At 42.3% G+C, this 20759-nt stretch overlaps 1 protein-coding gene across 2 annotated transcripts in view; it reads left to right on the forward strand.

Annotated features, from left to right (window-relative positions):
* The window catches only part of chd2 (chromodomain helicase DNA binding protein 2), a 28129-nt gene extending 8121 nt beyond the window's left edge, over nt 1-20008 (forward strand). The window contains exons 6-42 of one of the 2 annotated variants that reach the window (XM_079345889.1): nt 3214-3448; nt 3998-4084; nt 4258-4319; nt 4714-4845; nt 5707-5883; nt 5986-6125; nt 6326-6551; nt 6647-6747; nt 6853-6894; nt 7031-7209; nt 7320-7444; nt 7555-7771; nt 7877-7966; nt 8053-8243; nt 8354-8542; nt 8667-8829; nt 8974-9126; nt 10302-10373; nt 11987-12136; nt 12219-12373; nt 12468-12564; nt 12664-12756; nt 12848-13021; nt 13137-13306; nt 13390-13431; nt 13545-13684; nt 13771-13909; nt 14014-14164; nt 14413-14535; nt 14658-14777; nt 15407-15547; nt 15679-15795; nt 15904-16082; nt 16167-16266; nt 16410-16593; nt 16991-17237; nt 18077-20008. In XM_079345889.1, coding sequence (XP_079202015.1) covers nt 3214-3448; nt 3998-4084; nt 4258-4319; nt 4714-4845; nt 5707-5883; nt 5986-6125; nt 6326-6551; nt 6647-6747; nt 6853-6894; nt 7031-7209; nt 7320-7444; nt 7555-7771; nt 7877-7966; nt 8053-8243; nt 8354-8542; nt 8667-8829; nt 8974-9126; nt 10302-10373; nt 11987-12136; nt 12219-12373; nt 12468-12564; nt 12664-12756; nt 12848-13021; nt 13137-13306; nt 13390-13431; nt 13545-13684; nt 13771-13909; nt 14014-14164; nt 14413-14535; nt 14658-14777; nt 15407-15547; nt 15679-15795; nt 15904-16082; nt 16167-16266; nt 16410-16593; nt 16991-17237; nt 18077-18365 — 5392 coding nt within the window. In that variant the 3' untranslated portion in view covers nt 18366-20008. The remainder of the gene's footprint in view (nt 1-3213; nt 3449-3997; nt 4085-4257; nt 4320-4713; nt 4846-5706; nt 5884-5985; nt 6126-6325; nt 6552-6646; nt 6748-6852; nt 6895-7030; nt 7210-7319; nt 7445-7554; nt 7772-7876; nt 7967-8052; nt 8244-8353; nt 8543-8666; nt 8830-8973; nt 9127-10301; nt 10374-11986; nt 12137-12218; nt 12374-12467; nt 12565-12663; nt 12757-12847; nt 13022-13136; nt 13307-13389; nt 13432-13544; nt 13685-13770; nt 13910-14013; nt 14165-14412; nt 14536-14657; nt 14778-15406; nt 15548-15678; nt 15796-15903; nt 16083-16166; nt 16267-16409; nt 16594-16990; nt 17238-18076) is intronic. The other variant, XM_079345890.1, reaches the window with a different exon arrangement.
* The last annotated feature ends 751 nt before the right edge of the window (nt 20009-20759 follow it).

Raw genomic sequence — 20759 nt, forward strand, 5'->3', positions numbered from 1 at the left:
CTTTTACTTCGTGGATTTGTTGAAGTGCACCACTGTCATGAATGACCTTGCTATTGTTTAATAGCCACACCCTGATTTCCCTACCATTTCTTACATTCAATTCAGAGGTTTCAGGCCTATGTGAAAGACATCATAGCCCACAAGACGAATGTTTTGGACTCATTTGTCCTTTGTTTTGTTGCAAAATGGTTTGTCTAAAATGTGTAATGTCCCATCACTATAAAGTAACATGACCTTGTCTTACTAGTTGGTGCTGCAATGCACCATTTGATCAAAGGTAGCTTGTATTTATTTTAAAAAGAAGGTTATGTGCATGTGTTATTTCTGGATCATCTGACAGTACAGCCTGTCGGATTGTATGTATTATACTCTGTCTTTAGTTCCTTGACTTCATTACTCTTTGCTTGAGGCAAAAAATGTATTTGTTTTAACATGCAGCCTTTTTGTACGAAACTTATTCATATAGTTTAAAAGCTATAGAATTTGCAGAAGTCTAATTTCTGTGTGCATTGCATTTCTGCTTTTGTATTTAATTTCCATAGAATATCTGCATTATAAATACTATTATTTTGTGTCAGTAAATGATAAACTATTTAACACTTAGAAATTATTTTGATGTTATGCCAGTGTCTACATGCTGAAGTCGTTTACCCTTTTCACATTTAACTTATTTCTTTAAAGGGGAAGTTTATTCTCAACCTTTTCAGATCCCATCTGAACATTTGTAGAATATGGTGATTTTTCTGTTATTATTTTTGAACAATGCTTTGTGACTGAAAGAAGACATTTTACAGGTTTATTTCACATACATTGTCTTTTATTTTTAGCAGTGAACTTTAAGAGGTACATCATAGAGTTAATGTATTTAAGCTTTATGTACGTTTTGATGTTTATTAAATAATTTGCTTTAAACTTGTGTGATTTAAAAAGTCCTTTTCATTTAAACATTTGGATTAATCTGTCCTTATCAGGTAAAGACAGCCTGTGGCCGGTAGTCTTGACACAAGTGTGATAGTTTTGACACTTTTTTCGTTTGTTTTCTTTGTTTATATCTTTAACTTCATGTGTGTCTGTCATCCTAAGGTTTCTGAAACTTCGAAAACAGCATCTAAAAACAAATGTAAACAGCACACTACCTCGATCAATAAAGGTGGCTTTAAAAACAAGCACTAGGTTACTTGCATGTTGTTGAAACAAAGCAACAATACAGAAAAGACCAAAGTGGCTTGCCTTTTATTAAAAAAAATATTTATAGCACAAAGTTAATGTTAAAAAGAGAAATGTGTGTACTTGTAGTCAAGAATGCAGGCGTATCACAGCTGTGTTTTAGTAGAAGATTGAAGTTTGGGAGATGAAAGCATTGCATTTCACTGCTTTTTACTAAATGTACACTGCAGCAGCTTACATCACACTTGTAGTTTGAGATTTTGTGGCAGCCATTTTAGTCTTTTTCAGCTGTGAGTGGGGAAAATGTCCTCTGCTCCTGGGGACAGTTTTAACTTTTCATGATGGTAGATAACTACAGGGGACAAGCAGAGAAACAGAATGACTGACTCAAAGTCTGGGCCTTTAATGTTGTGTAATATTTTACCAGAAAGTTCTCTGTATACTCTTCAGAGTCACAAAATGGCCCTTGCTTTGTGTGCCCAGCCTGCTCACTTATCTGTATTAAAACTCTGCTCAGAGAACTACACGGAGGAGGAACAGGAAGAGTTCAGAGACATGATGGCCGCTTGTATAGGCTAGATTTCCACCTAGCAACAAGCCAGCCAATAATAATTGAAGGATTAGTTCCACGTCCCACCCACTTTTGACCTCACTTAAAGCGGAAGGAGTCTTGCACTTCCGAGTTTGGTCATTGAAGCTGCTGAAAGTACAGGCCATGAAATCTAGCAACCAATGAAGTATTCTTATGTAAACAGCAGTTTAAAGTATACGTATTTAGATCGGACAATGAAAAGGATTTCCTCTTAAATTTAATGCCCATACATATAACTTTAGTAGGCCTAATCAGTATCAATCACAGCAAAGATTATATAAATCACCAAAACCCCTAATAGGTAAAATACATAAGTCTGTGTGTTTGCAAGAGCAATGCGTCTCTCCACAGCGGTCCATGTAAGGCAGTGATCCTCGGGGCGAGTTTCAGAGGTGAATTGTGGAGGGCAAAGCGCCCCCATGTGTCCATATGAGGTACTGCATTCAGAGAAATCAAGACTGTACCGTTCATCTCGCCACGCTACAATTTTCCCACCAATGAGCCACGAACAGACATGTTGACGTCATCCCACAATATCAGCAAAGCTACAAGACGTTTGATGTCAACAAAAGTTAACGTTTCTTTAACAATTTAAATATATTGTGTGGGCCAAAACGTTTAAAGCTTCTTTCGTTCATTGACACTGAATGTTTTTTTTTTAAGTTGAACAAGTCGTGCTTTTTTTTTTTTTACTAACCAGTAATGCAAGAACATTTTTTATTTTTTTAGGAAAAAAACCCCAAAACAAACATATTTCACTTGTATCCTCCTTTTCCTTTAGAGATACTCGGTGCTTTCAGCACTCAGGCCTGTAATCCCTTATGTGGGGGGGGAAAATCAGACCAAAAAAATATACATATATTTAATACCAACACAAAGGGGGGGTCACAGCAGACACTGCCTTGTTTGTGTTTGATGTTGTGGTTAATTTGCTGTGTTGTTTGTACTACAATGTTTGTATATTGTTGTTTTGTGATTTTTGACATCGTGTTGGTAGAGAGATAAATAAAAAATCAGATGAAAGATCAGATTCTTATTTACAGTGAAATAATCAAATCATTTGGAATATAGATAAAGTTACTAAGAGTATAGTGAAACTGAGGTTTAAGATATTCCATATACATACTATGGCCATTGGAGGGTTTTTGATATTGCACAGTGTGTCTTAAATCTGACCAGTGATTGAAGGTCACTATGGAGGAAGATTAACATGGATGCTGACTTTTGGCCTCAGAAAAAGGCCCTTGCACCATTATGTAATGAAGTTTAGGCTTCTGTTGGCCGTGAGTCAGAACTTTCTCTCATGCTTTCACAATTTCTTTGTTAGTGTGTGTGTGCTGTTAAAAGCCACAAGTAATTTTTTTTTTATTGTCTGCAACTTTAAATCGGCTCAAGTACAACCCAATACTTTCTTTTGCAAAATCCGAAGTCTGAACATGTTCTTGTTCCTGTAGCAACTCAGCCTCAGAGGAGTCCAACCGCTCTGCGTCAGAGTCGGGAAGTCAGTCAGAGAGCGAGCATGGCAGTGAGAGGAGGAGATCCCAACACTCGGAGTCAAACAGCTCGTCAGAGTCGGAGAGTCACTCTGAGTCAGAGTGCGAGTCTGCAGGATCCAAAACCCAGCAAACCACAGAGGAAGTCAAAGACAAGCCAGTCAGAAGGAAGGAACGACTGGCTGATGTCAAAAAGGTAAAGGTCGACGAACTTCAGAGAGGCGCTAAGCCTTCTGTGAAAACTCGCTGTTTCCAAAGAAGATTAAATGTCTTCCTGTCCTCCAATAATTGTGACTGAGTTAACCGTGTTTGGGTAATCAGATTCTGGATCTTTGACGTGCTGGACAGTTTTAGTTGCAGGCTAATTTAAAAAGTTATACAGTGGCATTGTTTTTTATTCTGCGTTGGGACCATAGCAACGTCCCTGTCCCATGTGCTGTTCTTAATGTCTGAAGGAATATGGGGGGTTGACATTATAAATGGTCAAAATATAAACAAAGAAAAAGAATTATGCACACTAGAGAACACTTTGCTAAGCTGTATACAACCATCTTTCATCCAAGATGAAACAAAGGAAAATAGGTACAAGCTGCGTTGAAGGTGAAATCTACCCAAATAAGAGCGCTAATAAAACATTTAAGAACCAAAAAATAACCGCCCTGTGATGAAACTGAATACAAAAAGGTTGTGTTTGTGTTGGAGCACCATTTTTGTCTCGGTTATAGCAGGTGCTCTCTGTTCACAGATGTGGGATGAGCATCCAGATGTGTACGGCGTCAGGAGGTCGAATCGCAGCAGACAGGAGCCTGCTCGTTTAAACATTGGAGCTGGGGTAAGCTGCCTCCACAAACACAAAGACAGCTTCAGCGTGGCTCTCCCTCTGCACAGTTATCCATGTTGTCATCAGCTCTCGCAAACAAACCCATTCTGCCACCTAGTGGAAGTTTCACAGAAGTGCTAACTCTGCTCTGTGGTGCGTCGCTGATGTGCTGCCTGTATTTACAGGGCAGCAGTGATTCTGAGAGTGAAAGTCCAAAGAGAAAATCCTCACGAGCTAAAAAAAAGGAGTAAGTAAGCAGACTGTGAACATTTACAATATTATCACTTTGTTGTTTTTTTCTTCTTGTCCAATTGAGACACTTGAACTGATTTATTTTGTCAGCTACACTTTTGTTTAGTTCATGAGTTTGTCCATCATTGTGTTGCCAGTGTGTGTTCATATTGTGGTCCTTATAATTTATTTATGTAATGGGTATCTGTTTGGGCTCCTTCAGTTCTAGCCAGACAGGTGATGTCCTACATTTACACTGAATATGATCGGCCGGCTCAGTGGTTTATCCCTGAACAAATTCTCTTGTTATGAACACCCTATGGCCAATAGCGTTTTCTCAATTACATTTAGAATTGGTTATAGCAACGATGGGCCTTGAGGGTGAACTTGTGGCATTTCTTTGTTGTAAGAAATATCTGGAAAGATGATGACTCAAATGATGATGAAGAGGAGGAGGAGGAGGAGGAGGAGAAGGCATCCGACAGTACAGACAGTGAACAGGAAGAGAAAAAAGTTAGATCCAGACGACTTCCTGCTAGAAGGTAAGAGTGTAGTGAAGCCTGGCCGTCAGACAGCTACCCAGCACTCGTCTCTAATCACTGTATTGTGTGAGCAGTCGTTTAATTACATTTTTTATTTTTTTTTGTTCTTTAATTTGATGTGAAGTATAAACCTTAATGTTTCATGAAAGTACAGTGTTTCCTACAGAAAGACGAGCTACGTGTGTGTGTGTGTGTGAGAAATATAGAGGGAGCGAGCGAGGGAGAGAGAGGTGCACACGCTCTCTCGCACATGCAGAAGTTTTATGACTAAATAAACAATTCACCAAGAACCAGTCAGAAAAATACATCTATTTTTATGTATTTTACTTGTAAAGTAGCTGGGCGGCTGGCGGCAGTAGTTCAGTCCGTTGGGACTTGGGTCAGGAACCAGAGGTTGCCGGTTCAAGTCCTGTGCCGACTAAATTCTGGTAGCTGGTAAGGTGCCAGGGCACCGAACCCCAGGAATGGCTCTGGTGTGCTCCATGTGTAGCAGCCCCACTCAGACACTCTCCTCTAATGCATGTTCACAGTGTGCATGTGTGGCATTCAAGCCTGTGTGTGAGAATCATGTCCCTTTTTAAAAGAACAGAATGTAAAAACCTCAATTTCCTTCAGGAATTGATCAAGTATTTCAAAATAAACAAATAAGGTATCATCTTTGTGTGGGAAACGCTGCAATCTAAATAATGTAGTTACTAATTTAAAATCCTAAAACTCCATAGAAGTCATTTTGAAGCTGTGAAGACGTAACGTGAACATATAACTTGAACTCCCTCTGACCTTTGACCCTGGAGAATGACTCCATACAAAGTCTAAAATGGTCACCGTCCTGTTTTTGTGCTTTAACCGTGTGTTTTTCAGACCTCAGGCCAAATCTACAGCCAAAAAGCAACTCTCTCAAAAAGGAAGGAAGTCGAGGAAACAGGAGTCGTCAGCTGAGGACGATGAAGACGACGACGACGATGATGACGAGGACGACGACGAGGACGGCACTGCAAAGAGACAGACACGGGGAAGGGGTGCAACTAAAGTCAAAAGGTGCGTCACTGAACCCAAAGAGTTTGTTGTACCCACACGCTCAGTAAAAACACTTGAGTTTAGTGAAGTGGGTATTAAAGGGGTTTTCCTTTTGTGTTGCAGCTACAAAGAGGACCAACACGACTTCGAGACAGACTCTGACGACTTGATTGAAATGACGGGGGACGCTTGTGAGGAGCAACAGGATGATGACAGCGAGACCATTGAAAGAGTTATGGACACCAGGACGGGCAAGAAAGGAGGTGAGGCATTAACAGCTGTCGTACTTTGAAAGACCGTCGCTTCTCAACACTATTTTTTATGATGACTTTTTCTACTAATTTATTTATTTTTTTAAATCTATGGAGTTTGCTAAGAGTCTCTTATTTTTAGTGAAATGAATACCATTTTGGTTATAAATGTTTGAGAGTTTTGAGGAAGTGTTTTTATCTCTGTCTTGTAGCCACTGGGGCTTCCACCACTGTGTATGCTGTGGAGGAAAATGGAGACCCAAGCCAAGGCTTTGACCCCGAGAACGAAGAAGGGGAGACTCAGTATTTGATCAAGTGGAAGGGCTGGTCCTACATCCACAACACATGGGAGAGCATTGACTCTCTGACGCAGCAAAAAGTCAAAGGAATCAAGAGACTGGACAACTACAAAAAGAAGAGCGAAGAGCTCAATTCATGGTAAAAAAAAAAAGAAAGAAAAGTTTGGTCTTTACATAAACGTTCTTATGTTAGTTGTACATCTTTAAGGAGTGTCCTGTTTGATTTGTCTGTAGGTTGAGGAGGGCGTCCCCTGAGGATATTGAGTTTCACAACTGCCAACAGGAGCTCACGTCTGATTTGAAGAGGCAGTTTCAGTTTGTTGAGCGTGTTATCGGTAAGCAGCATCAGCTTGTGTTTGTTTGTTTGTCTGGACGAGCTGCAGATAATCTCTTATAATTCTCGATTCTTGTTGCATTAAATTGAGTTTTATTGTCAACAGCGACAAAATCAGGAAAAACTCCAGGATCCTCCGACTTCCCCTGTGAGTTGCCCTTTTTTTCATTTTTTTTTAAAAAATATGGTCATGGCCCGTAGTTTTTCTGTTCCTCTTCTTTCTGTCAGATATTGGAGCGTTTAAATCTTGTGCATTCATGTATTTTTGTTCTTCTTTTAAACAGCGCACAGTCACAAAACACCACCCTCCAATGAGCCTGAATACCTATGCAAGTGGATGGGCTTACCTTATTCAGAGTGCAGCTGGGAAGACGGAGCTTTGGTAAAAAAGAAGTTTCAGCAATGCACCGACGGCTTCCTGAGGCGGAGCTCCTGTAAAACTGTCCCCTCCAAAGACTGCAAGGTAACCGCAGAATCAGACGAGCCAGGAACAGTAGTTTAAATGATTCTACTTTACCCTCATCATTTGAAAGGGAAAAAAAACCCCAAACATTTTCTGCATCATATTTCCAGGTGCTGAAGCAAAGGCCGAGGTTTGTTGCTCTGAAAAAACAACCGTCATATATTGGAGATGAAAACCTTCAGCTTCGAGATTATCAGCTGGATGGCTTGAACTGGTTGGCACACTCCTGGTGCAGGTAATGTGTCAATAAACACATTTTTTATGGATGACCTCATTTGAGAAATATTGGGTGTGATTTGACTTAAAGGGTGTCACCCTGCTTTCCTCTTCCTCCTTCTTCTTCAGGTGTAACAGTGTCATCCTGGCTGATGAGATGGGGCTTGGAAAGACCATCCAGACCATCTCCTTCCTGTCATACCTCTTTCACCAGCATCAGCTGTACGGGCCCTTCCTGCTGGTGGTGCCTCTGTCCACGCTCACCTCTTGGCAGAGGGAGTTTGACACCTGGGCTCCGGACATGAATGTGGTCGTCTACCTGGGCGACGTCATGAGCAGGAAAACGGTGGGTGAAGTGTTTGGATACTCATCATCTGGTTGGATCATCAGAGCTGTCCTTATAAAACGTCTTATCCTGCTTCTTCTTCCTTCTTTTTTTTTTCCTATATAGATTCGAGATTACGAGTGGGTGAACCATCAGACCAAAAGAATCCGTTTTAATGCATTATTGACCACTTATGAAATTCTTCTTAAAGACAAGGTATGCTGAATTATCAGGATTTATGTAGAGTAATGCTGCCTGGTGAGAATCAATCACTCAGTTGTGCTTTTGGTATTTCCGTGCAGGGGGTTCTCGGGAACATCAACTGGGCATTCATGGGTGTGGATGAAGCTCACAGGCTGAAGAACGACGACTCGCTTCTCTACAAAACACTCATGGAGTTCAGGTCCAACCACCGGCTCCTCATTACTGGCACTCCTCTGCAGAACTCCCTCAAAGAGCTCTGGTCCCTGTTGCACTTCCTCATGCCTGACAAGTACGCCCCTTGTTCCATTATCATGGCGAACAAAAAGCTGGGAAAATGTCATCCGTTTGACTTCTAGCCCAGACATGAGTGACATTTGCTATCTGCGTTGTGCACTGCAGGTTTGATTCCTGGGAGGATTTTGAGGACGAACACGGCAAAGGACGAGATAACGGTTATCAGAGTCTGCACAAGGTCCTTGAGCCCTTCCTCCTGCGTCGTGTCAAAAAGGATGTGGAAAAATCTCTCCCTGCCAAAGTGGAGCAGATCCTCCGTGTAGACATGACTGCACATCAAAAACAATTTTACAAGTATGGTTTGATTTCTCTTTCTTTTGTAACCTATTCATTACGTCAGGCTTTTACATAAACCTCAGATACAGAAGCTGCATTTCTTCTCTTTATAAACGGACTTTTCTTCCCTCAATATTTCCAGGTGGATTTTAACGAGGAATTACAGAGCTCTTTCCAAAGGCACCCGGGGCAGCTCCTCAGGCTTCCTTAACATCGTTATGGAGCTTAAAAAGTGCTGCAACCACAGTTTCCTCATTAAGCAGCCCGAGGACGGGGAAAGCGAAACACAACAGGAACACCTGCAGGTAAGTCTCCTCATGAGTCCTCTGCAGCTCGCTGTGGCACCTGAGGGTATCTCTTGCCCTGCAGAGAAGGGGAAGCTAGCTGTGACTTCACAAACTTTTTATTTTTTTCCACCCTTGAATTCCGCCCCTTGTTTAATTTTTCAGAGTCTTGTGAGGGGCAGCGGGAAACTTGTGCTGCTGGACAAGCTGCTGACGAGGCTCCGAGAGAGAGGGAACAGAGTCCTGATTTTCTCCCAGATGGTCAGGATGTTGGACATTCTGGCTGAGTACTTGGCCAAGAGGCGCTACCAATTCCAGGTTAGATTTGCAATGTCAAGTCAACTTAATTTATATATAGTAGCAGCTGAGGGGGACCCAAGTGCTGAACAGTATTTTGGCGAAATACATACCATTCAAGACATCGTAAATACATGTTAAAGCTCCAAGAAGCTGAGTTTTGGGCCTCTTTTGTTGAGTAGGAGTGTACTTTCAACAACCAAGGAAACATGTTTGTGCTGGCCTTAAGGCTCAGCCATACTGACCTGTTTACAGGGAAAAGTCTTTATTTTGACCATGACATCATTTATGCTTCATACAACATACAGGGCAGCAGTAGCTCAGTCTGTAGGGACCGGTTCAAGTCAAAATATGGAAGTTGGTCTAGTAGCTGGAGGTGCCAGATCTCTCTCACTCACACACACACACACACACACACACACACACACACACACACACACACACACACACACACACACACACACACACACACACACACACACACACACACACACACACACACACACACACACACACACACACACACACACACACACACACACACACACACACACACACACACACACAAACACAAACAAACAAACAAGCTCCTGAGTGCATGTCCTTAGGATCCTGCCTGTTCCCATGTATTTTTCAACCTGTGTGTGTGTGTTGCATGATTACCAGAGTGTAAAAACTGAATTTCCCCTTGCAGGATCGATAGAGTGACTCTTAATCTTACAAACAGTGCTGTCTACTCGTCAGTTTGAATTATATTTCAATGTACTTTTTCTCTGCTGTAACCAGCTGCAGTGCCAGTGTCTCCTGAAACAGTCTATAGTGAGTGTTCATGCTGACAGCCTTCAGTGTCTGTGTGTCGTCAAGGCCCTGGGAGTGTTTGGTGGGTTGTGCTGGAACAAGGATTAAGTGTCAGTGTTGTGGTGGGCACACTCTGCCAGGCTGAGAGTTCATGTGGTTATTTATATCAACAAGATATTTTATTTTCCTGAAGGCCCGCTGACCTGGTTCAAGTCACTCCGGCTCGGTTTATTATTTCTGACTTGGTCCCTGTTCTAGACTGTTGTGATCGCTCGGAGCGTGTGGACTGTGCACACTGGCATGACAAGCAATGGATGTCGAGGTTATCACTGGCGGCTTCGCAGGAGGACATTTTGAAAGGCTAACTCTGTCCGTGTTCACCTCTCTCTCTCCTCCAGCGGCTGGACGGATCCATAAAGGGAGAAATCCGAAAGCAAGCACTGGACCACTTCAATGCAGAAGGCTCCGAGGTGAGTATATGTGTGTACATCGACCTGAGTTGATGAAGAAAGTACTTTTAAAGCTCCGAGTACACCTGACTTTGATGTAGAAAGCTGCATTATTATAACATCATTTCTTACTAAAGCAACAGTGAAGCCCACGAGAAGGCTACAGGGTCACATCCAGTAATCGAACACAGCGCTCTGTAACAGAGTTTTTTGCAGCTACAGGCTACAGCAGGCTGCTGCATTACTGACATGACATTTGTGATTGTTGTCACCCGTAACCACCAGCCAATGCAGACACAGACACACAGTGAGGTGAATCTGCGTTCTTACAGGACATGTGCTCCTCAAACCGTGGCCGTCTGAGGCCCCGTTTACACGGAGACGCTGTGATAGAAACGCATCGAAACGACCCCACTGCGGATTGGAAGTACAGGCAGATTTTGCCTGAGTGAAAACGATGTAGTTCTCACGCCCGGCCAGTTGTGGGCAGTGGAACTTTACAGCTTGACACGTGCGACACTCACCAGTACAACCACTTCCTCCACAACCTCCTCTTTAGCGGCTAGTTGGGTAAAGGTTGAACTATTTGCCGCAAGTATTCGATGCTTTTTCGGCGGCGACACACACAATGTATCATATCAAGGTTCTGTTATAAGAGACTATACAACGCGAATAGCTGCTGAAGCACACAGCCGACTACTGCGCATGTCCAAATGTATGGGGGAGGTGTGGTGAGGTCATCGCAGCCAGAGAGTCCGCTCCGTTTTGTTCACATGGCTGCGATACGCCCCCCATATCAGTTTCACTCCACCCTGGAGGTCGAATTCAAAGGCTTGCGTTTTCACACCCGTGAAACACAGACACCGTGTGAACGAAAGGCCAATCCGCTACTCAACTGTTTCGTCTTACTGTCACAGCGTCTCCGTGTAAACAGGGCCTGAACCAAACAGAGCTGCTGCTGTAGAATGTGTACAATGGTAGTCAAAGCAGAGGGTGTGTGTTGTTAAAGATAAAGTCTCAGTCTCAACACTAATGTTAGTTTATTATTAAAAACAGTCTCAGCTAAATCTTTTCTTTGAAATGACTGATTTAAAAACACTACTTCTTATGCTGCCTTTATATGAGAGCATAAGGATTTATTTATTGTTTTATTTCGAACATGTGAAGACAAACAACAAAATAATAATTATATATATATATATTTATATATATATATAAACTAACTGTCCGAAAAGGAGTAGTAAGAAGTATAAACTTATTTACATGTATTACTACCCCTTCTCCATTCACAATGTAATCACATACAGTATGGCTGTCATTTCAATTTGATAGCTAAATAAAGTGTAGGCAGTTTCCGAGATTTTTTTCTTTTCTTTTTTTTACAGTTCATCTTTTTTATCTGTTATTGTGAGCTTCCTTCTTCCTCTCTGTACTTTCTAAAAAAACGCTTGTTTCTACCTGTATTTGATAAACTACAGGATAAACTTGTAAACAGAATAAGTCTGTATTAGTTAAATCTAATTCTGGATTTGATTCTCCTCTTTGGAAATGTGCGATACATTTACAAATCTTTTATTGTGTGCTGACCTGTGTTGATCTTTGACTCTTTACTTAAAGTTTCATCTGTTTTCTAGGACTTCTGCTTCCTGTTGTCCACCAGAGCCGGAGGTCTGGGGATTAACTTGGCCTCAGCCGACACCGTAGTCATCTTCGACTCTGACTGGAACCCTCAAAACGACCTGCAGGCACAAGCCAGAGCTCACAGGATTGGTCAGAAGAAGCAGGTAACCTGTGCTTCAAATCGACGTCTTCCACCGCAGAGTCTTGTTCAGAAGCTCAAAGGTTAACGCTGTTTCACCCTCTTAGGTGAATATCTATCGACTGGTCACTAAAGGAACGGTGGAGGAGGACATCATCGAGAGGGCGAAGAAGAAGATGGTTCTAGACCACCTTGTCATTCAGAGAATGGACACCACGGGTCGAACTGTACTGGACAGCAACTCAACTCAAGGAAACACAAAGTAAGATGTCAAAAAAAAAAAGAGACACAGGTTTGTGAATATTGATAGAGTTACACATGCTGCAAGTAAAACACTCCCTTTTATTTGTTTGTAGTTCAAACCCTTTTAATAAAGAGGAGCTGACTGCCATCCTCAAGTTTGGTGCAGAGGAACTTTTCAAAGAAGCAGAAGGAGAAGAGTCAGAGCCTCAGGTATTTACAATGATTACAATCTGAGCGTTTCCTCTCAGTGCATCTACAGTCGGTGTGACGTGTGGTAAAATTAATCCAGATTGGGTTTTGCTTCTGTAGGAGATGGACATCGACGAGATCCTCAGGTTGGCTGAAACGAGGGAAAGTGACGTTGGCTCGAGTGCGACAGATGAGCTTCTATCTCAGTTTAAGGTACCTGCCAGTCATTCATGGTGTGATAGGTTTATGCTCGTGTGAGGCCTCCCTGTCTTTCAACGTTCTTCTTCTCCGACACTTCTTGCAGGTAGCTAATTTCTCGAGCATGGAGGAAAGCACTCCGGACCTTGAGGGGCGGCCCATAAGGGAATGGGACGACATCATCCCCGAAGAGCAGCGGCGCAAAATCGAGGAGGAGGAGAAGCAGCGAGAGATGGAGGATATCTTTATGCTTCCCCGAAGCAGGAGCTCGAACAAGAGGGTGAGAGCGGAATTTAAGATCAACGACGGAGACGTGTTGTTTGTCCATCTCCAGCTGTTAAAGATTTGAAGCGTTTGTGTCAGGTTAAGATCGTTCTCGTTCCTCTGTCTTTCAGGCTCAGGCTAACGATAGCGACAGCGACGTCGGCTCCAAGCTGAAGAACCGCTCCTCGGGCTCCGAGAGCGAGACTGATGACAGCGATGACGACAAGAAGCCAAAGAAGAGGGGCAGACCGAGAGCTCGCAAAAACAACGTGGAGGGTTTCACTGATGCAGAGATTCGCAGGTTAGTGGTTTACTGACTGTTTTTATTTTGTAACGTGTGTATTTTCTATTTATAACGTGTGTTTGTTTTTATATCACTGACAGGTTCATCAAGGCTTACAAGAAGTTTGGATCTCCTCTTGAAAGGTAAACATGCTGTTAACTGATAATAAAAAGAAATGGAACAGTGTTTCATTTTATTCGATTAACATCCGGAAAACAAGCAGTAAAGTCCTCCTCTCATTATTCCTGTCTGTCAGGTTGGAGGCTATCGCCCGAGACTCGGAGCTGGTTGATAAATCCATCGCCGACCTGAAGAGACTCGGTGAACTGATTCACACAAGTTGTGTCACTGCGGTGCAGGAGCACGAGGAACACCTGAAAGAGAACCCAGTCGAAGGTTTGATGACTCTGCAGTTTTTCCTTTTGCTTTGAAATCAGATCGTTTTCTCGGGTCTGAAATAAAGCTCGTCCTTTCTGTTCCAGCCAAAGGTCCTGGGAAGCGGCGAGGGATAAACATCAAGATCTCAGGAGTGCAAGTTAACGCCAAAACCATCATCCAGCACGAGGAGGAGTTTGAGCCTCTGCACAAAGCGGTGCCCTCCAATCCTGATGAGAGAAACACGTAAGATAACGCTACAAATGTGGGATGGGCTTTTTTTTTTTTTTTGTGCTTTGAGAAGTGTGGAAATGAGAAAATCACCTTCCAAGTCTGTTGTTTGACCACAGGTTCAAGCTCACGTGCAGGGTCAAGGTAGCCCACTTTGATGTGGATTGGGATCTGCAGGAAGACATACAGCTCCTGCTCGGTATCTACGAACACGGCTTTGGCAACTGGGATCTGATCAAGACTGACCCTGACCTCAAACTGGCTGATAAGGCAAATATGGAAATTCTGTTTTAAGCACCAAGTTGGAAATGTTTCTTGAAAAATGAAGAAGTGGTTTAGAGTCAAAACTGCTCCGATCAAATCATGACCTGCTTTGATTTGGAGCAAAACTTCTCTGTTTGGAGGGTTAGGGCAGCTTTAAGAAATAACATTTTAGGAATTAAGATTTTTCTTTGTAAAAATGTGTTTAAATCAAGTATTAGATCATGTTGAAACATCCGTTTTACTTTTGGGCACAGATTCTTCCAGATGATCCAAGCAAGAAGCCTCAAAGCAAGCAATTACAAGCGAGAGCCGAGTATCTCCTGAAGCTGCTGAAAAAAGAGCAAGACAACACAGACGGCTCGAAAACCGGGGAGGAGGTAAGACACTTAATAACACAAGAGTGACTCCTCCTTGATGTTTGCGCCGCACCATGTTTGCCTGTGATATGCACCACTCCTCCTACCAACGAACGCCGCTCATCCAGTATGTGCCTCTGAAGGTCAAAGTGAGGAAGAGGAAGCCTCGAGTGAAAAAGGAGAAGATCCTCAAGGACGAGCAGGGCAACGATATCTCCTCCCCTCGTCTGTCCGACAACCCGTCAGAGGAGGGCGAGGTCAAGGTGAGCCACGACACCGTACAGTGTCCCTCTGCAGGTCTGCAGATGATTTTGTTTGCACGGTCTCTTCAGCCAGCTCGCGCTGTGCTTGTACACAGTATAAGGATGTTTCATGTAATAATGAACACAACGTTCTTTTCCTTTCAGTTCATAAAGCTTTTACACAACAAAATAACTTTATTTCAAATACTTTTACATCCATTTTTTTATTCACAGAGTATCACTGTTTGATGGCTCATTATTAACAATAGGGAATCTAGAGCTCTTTTTATTTGGAAGTGTTTTGTATTATAAAATTTGCTATTACTAAAATGTCCGTCCTAAATGTCTTTGCTGCTCAGTTTTACAATATGACAGTAAGAATGCAGTCGCAGTTTCTTCTGCAGTGTTAAATTCAAGAGTGTCATGGATATGTAATGTTTCCATATTTGATTGTCGTGGTAGTACATCAGTCAGAAGATAAATGACAAATATACAGGTATAAACAGAGCCCTGGGGACACGAGAGAGGAAAGAGGAACTAATGCAGTACCTTCAAAATAAAGTTAAATAGATAGTTGTGATGCACACTTTTCTCTTTTTTTTTTTTTTAGACTTTTTTTTTTTTGATGTGTGTCTCTCGTGTTTGAGCAGGATGATGGAGCAGAGAAGTCTCCCGCCAAGAAAAGACAAAAGAAAAAGGACAACAAAGAGAACAAAGAAAAACACGGAACTCTTAAAAAGGAGAAGGACGGAGACAAGGACAAAAAGGGTGCCAAGCCAAGAAAAGAAAAGGTACGACAGCAAAGGGTGCTGGTTCAATGTTTGGTATTGTGATGACCAGTCCATGCCCTGTGAATGATTTATCTCAGGTGTTACTGGTGGATGTCGGTTCATTATGATAATGGGAATGATTTTCCTCTTAGGCGAAAGGAACCAAAGGGAAGAAGACTCAAGGTCCAGTTCACATCACAGCCGGCTCTGATCCGGTCCCCATCGAAGGAAAGGAGGACGATGAACTCGACCAGGAGACTTTCAGTGTTGTGAGTATGATAAGAAATGTGCGAGGGCTGAGTACATGTGATAGTTCACTCTAAAATATCAACCAGACGTGCTTTACAGTGATGTCATCAAAATGTGTCTGTGTGTAGTGCAAGGAGCGCATGAGGCCGGTAAAGAAGGCCCTGAAGCAGCTGGATAAACCAGACGAGGGTCTGTCTGACCAGGAGCAGCTCCAGCACACTCGCACATGCTTACTGAAGATTGGAGACAGAATCACAGAGTGCCTTAAAGCCTACAGTGACCCCGAACATGTGAAAATATGGCGACGGTAAGCCGATCACATGTCAAGCTGATCACAAAGCTCACCTGTTTGAACTCCCCTAAGCAATACTTTCTGGTTTTGTTTCTGCAGAAACCTGTGGATTTTTGTGTCCAAGTTTACAGAGTTTGGTGCGAGGAAGCTTCACAAACTTTACAAAATGGCACAGAAGAAGCGTTCACACGAGGAAGAGGCAAGTTGGGGTTTTTTTTGTTGTTTTTGATTTTTTCGATTTTTACTTTGAGTTGTTTATCATTTGTTTGGAAGTGAACATCATCTTTTCTACATTACCATGAGTAACAGTGGAATGTGTTTTAACGTTTCCACAACTAACAGAAGAAGAGGGAGGATCCCCCAGGAAGGACAAAGTCTTTCAGACCGGAGCCGTCTGGTTCCAGTCGAGACTCCACGGGCACTCAGCCTACCTCCAAAGCCGCATCTCATACATCTCAGCCCGGCCCCCACGGACACCACCGAGAGGCGTACAACTCAGCTAACAAACGGCACTTTGCCAATGATGGTACATGTGAAAATAATTCCTTGACTTCTCTAAAGTAGGCAGGAGGGGAGCTTTGAAGGAGATGGGAGGTAGATTCCTCTCTATTTGCAGCTTTTGTACCAACCTAACAGGAACCAGCCTTTCCCACAATCAAATCAACCTTGGTTGACCAAAGTGCTGTACAGGCAAAAAAAAAGCACTCTTTAAAAAAACAATAAAAAATACAATAAATAGAAGCATTTATAAAAAATGTCTAGATGTCAAGTTCAGCTTGTATTAAAGGCCAGAGCAAAGAGGTGGGTTTTTAACAATGCTGATTTTTTTTATTTTTTATTAATGTATCTTGCTCGGCTGAGTTTAACTTCCGTCACACTATTAAAACATGTCTTTAAAGGTCTTTTACACTTATCTTTTTCAGACAGGGGAGACTGGCAGAGGGACCGTAAATATAATTACCCAGGTAACAGTAACCAGTCATGGCAGGGAGACCGACATCATCCCTACGATCAACATCGCTACAAGGATCACTATGGTGATAGACGTTCCCATGGAGACTCCTACCGCAGCTCAGGCAATTACCGCAACAACAGCTCCCCTCGGAAACGACCATACGACCAGTACGGCGGCGACCGGGACCACAGGGGCAACCGACCCTATTACGACAGGTGAGAGATACCTGCACACTTTTTTTTTTTAAACAAGAATAGTATAAAAGTTTTGTTCCAAATGGTGTTGGTTAAAGGAAAAAAAGTTTAGGGTCACAGGTCAGTGTGTTTATATTCTAAAAATTGATGGATTTATTAGATGTGAAGGAAACCTGCAAATACAATAACATTACAGCATTCCAACTGCCGTAAATTCCGGACTATAAGCCGCTACTTTTTTGTCACGTTTTGAACACTGCGGCTTTTACAAGGATGCAGCTTATTTATTTGATTTTTCTTGGGGGACAATGAGCTTCTGCCGCTAAAACATTTGACCTCGTCACGTCGGATCTTAATATCAGTCATTTTGCGCTTCATGCACGCACCATCATCATGGAAAACACACAGAGAAATACATATGATGCAGCTTTCAAGTTAAAGGTGATCGACCTGGCTGTCAAAGAAGCTAACAGAGCTGCTGCACGTTAAGATGACACTGACAGCGACAACAGAGACTGAGGAAGTGAGTAATGAAGTCATTCTGAGGCAGTGAATGGATGGACTTTTTCTTGTGAAATGTATTACGGTAATCTTTTTCATCAGCCGTTACAGACACTGTTCGATAAAGGATTTCCAGTAGGCTTCGTATTTAATTAAAAGTTAAAACAATGTTTTTGTCTTCTGTGTAAATAGCTCTGTTACAACGTGGACAATTCAATCAATTGCGGTCTGTATATGTACAAATACATTTATTTACTTATTTTTAGCCGGTGCAGCTTATATCCAGGTTCGCTCAATAGTCCGGAATTTACGGTACTTTACACAACTGTTCTTAAGAATGCTACAAATGTTGGTTTCAGGCATCCCCAGGACCCCAAGAGAAGACGTTCTGACGAGTTCCGCCCCAACTACCACCAGGGCAGAGAGGGTTCGCAGCAGGACTTCAGGAGGATGCCAGAGCACAGGCCAGCAGGTCCCCCTGCTCCAGATAACTACAGCAGACCCTTCCACCCTGACAAACCTGCTCCTCCTCTCGACCCTCGCTCCCCACAGGCTCAGAAGTCTCCCCAGGACTCCCGCTCGCCACCTGAGCGGCCCGCAGAGCCGAACGCAGCTGCAGATCCCAACTGGAATAATAAGAAAACATAGAAGTATGACAGTGCATACCTGTCTAGAAACTAGCCTGGGTATTTGTATCCAGCTTCAGAGCAGCATGCTGCTGAAGGACACGTTTGGAATCGCCAATCATAAGCTCGCAGGTGGACAGGGAATCAATGTGTACCCTCTTTTTTTTTTCCAGCAAAACTAGTTTGCTCTTTTCCTTTCAGTGACTGGCTGTGAATGCTGAGTGTCCTGTAGGAAGAGGTGTGTTTCCTCTCGTCATCTTCATGATGTAAAACTAAACCGGCATCTTTATTTAAATACACTGACTCTGTTGGTCACACTTGACAGTGACTGAATGGATTGCTGAAGGATGCTTAGTCCCATGGACTATTATCTAAAGAGGGTTTAGGATATATGAACTGAGGACTGATCTCAATCCTAAAAGTGCCTGACTGTTTTGGCCTTTGTGAATGAAATAATGTACAGGATTCATCCCAAGCGAAGGACGACATGAACATTCATTTCCTTGTGTGTGTTTAGCTTTAAGTCTTGCAAACGATGTCATTGCAAAGGAATGTGTATTATGTTATCATCTGCACCTTCAAAGTGTTCATCCTGAACATGTAGCTGAACTGAATCATGGAGTTGCACCATGCGGGGGGGGATGGGGGGGGGGGGGCTGGGGCTGGCTGACGTTTGAATGATCAATCAAGCAAGTATCTGTCCTCCATGCACTCCACACCAAGTTTGTGGAGGTTTCTTTTTAGCAAGTTCATATTTATATGTACAAATAATCGTTTGTCCTGTAAATGAGTAGTCACATAAATCATTGCAATCCTCTCGCTCTTTTCACTTTAAACACTTTTCCTCTCGGTAGGCCCAATGAAATGAAGCTCTGTAAGCAGTATTTATTGCAAACAAACTTGTGCAAAGATTCTTAACACTATGACTTCTAGCAATCCTTTATATTTGCCTTCCAGTATTACTACGGTTAACGACGGTACTTCAGTGTAGATTCTATAATTCACATCTCTCTTCGCCTCTACTGTACACGAGTATGAAGTACTCTCTGACACAACACTGTCCCCTTCAACTTTATGCTTGTGGTTCGGATGCACAGACGGCATTATCAGGACGTTACTGACGACACTTCACTTAGCTCTGTTCTCTCTTTCCCTGTGCCAAATCAAGCCCTGCTCTGGCCCTCTATTGTTTTCTCTCTTTTTTTTTTTGTAAAGCTTCTCTATTTGTGCCTTATTTATGGGTTTATCATCATGTGTGTTGATTCATCGATCATACCGGGGCAGGACACAGGCAGGATGTGTAGTATTACAGTCAGATTCGTTTTCCACCGAATGACTGACGACGGGCAAACGGACCATGTATTGCGGTGATCATTATGTGATTTTTGAAAAGGGGTTGATGATTTGAGGGGGGAAAACAAAAGGTTAACACACAGAAGTATATGTGTGTGTGCGCGTGTGTGTGTGTATTCGTCCTGGGCACTTAACCCATTTGTTATAGTGAACAGCCAGCACATCTCTTCTTCCGCGTCAAGCTAAAGTTCCTGTATTATATGTTCTTTAAGAAAGTCTAAATAATTTATATTTGTGACAGAACCACTCTTCATGAGAAATGTGATGTACATATGTTTGAATATATGTAATAAACTTTGTTACACTATGAAAGATTGTCTTGTCGTAACTCGCCTTAGCATTCAACTCTCGTCTCTAATGACGTTCATGTTCCTGCAGTAAATACAACTTGTATCCTAGTTTGTCAGTGACACAAAGTATTCAGACTTGGTCTCCGTTCCATAATTACTGAAAAGTGCATTGGCCACAATCACTTATTTTGAACATGAATATTACATTTATTAGTTAATTTGAATCAGGGATAATGTCCAAAATAACATTAAAGGTGCACTATGTAGATTTAGTGGGGAAATTTGAAAGTTGGAGATGAGAAACGATTCTATTCTCTATTTTCTGAACTCAATACGCAAATTTTATCCAAAGAGAAAAAATTGGTACCTTATCACATTTGTCTATCCAAACTCTATCGTGCACCTTTAACCTCAAAAGAGATGAGATTGTTTACCAGAATCAGCTAGCTCATTTCCATCTGTTGTCCCAGGGCAGCAACATTAAAAAAACAGATCTACCAGTCATCTACACACACGCATTGTTTCATAAGGGAGAAGAAGCACATAGAACAATATACAGATATATAAACATTATGTAGACGATTCCATGAGTTGTAGAAAAGTTGTCGAGGTGAAAAAGTGATGCTGCTGTTGATGAAACATAAAATACTTAAACTGGAAAAGCAGATATGATGAATTGAGCATGAATATAAACGAATGATGGACGAGACAACAACACTTCAAAATGCTCCGGCAAAGAGAGGCATTAAATGTTTACATTTTGTTTGCATTTT

This window comes from Symphodus melops (genome assembly GCF_947650265.1).
Source record: "Symphodus melops genome assembly, chromosome: 6".
In the NCBI taxonomy this organism is placed as follows: Eukaryota; Metazoa; Chordata; class Actinopteri; order Labriformes; family Labridae; genus Symphodus; species Symphodus melops.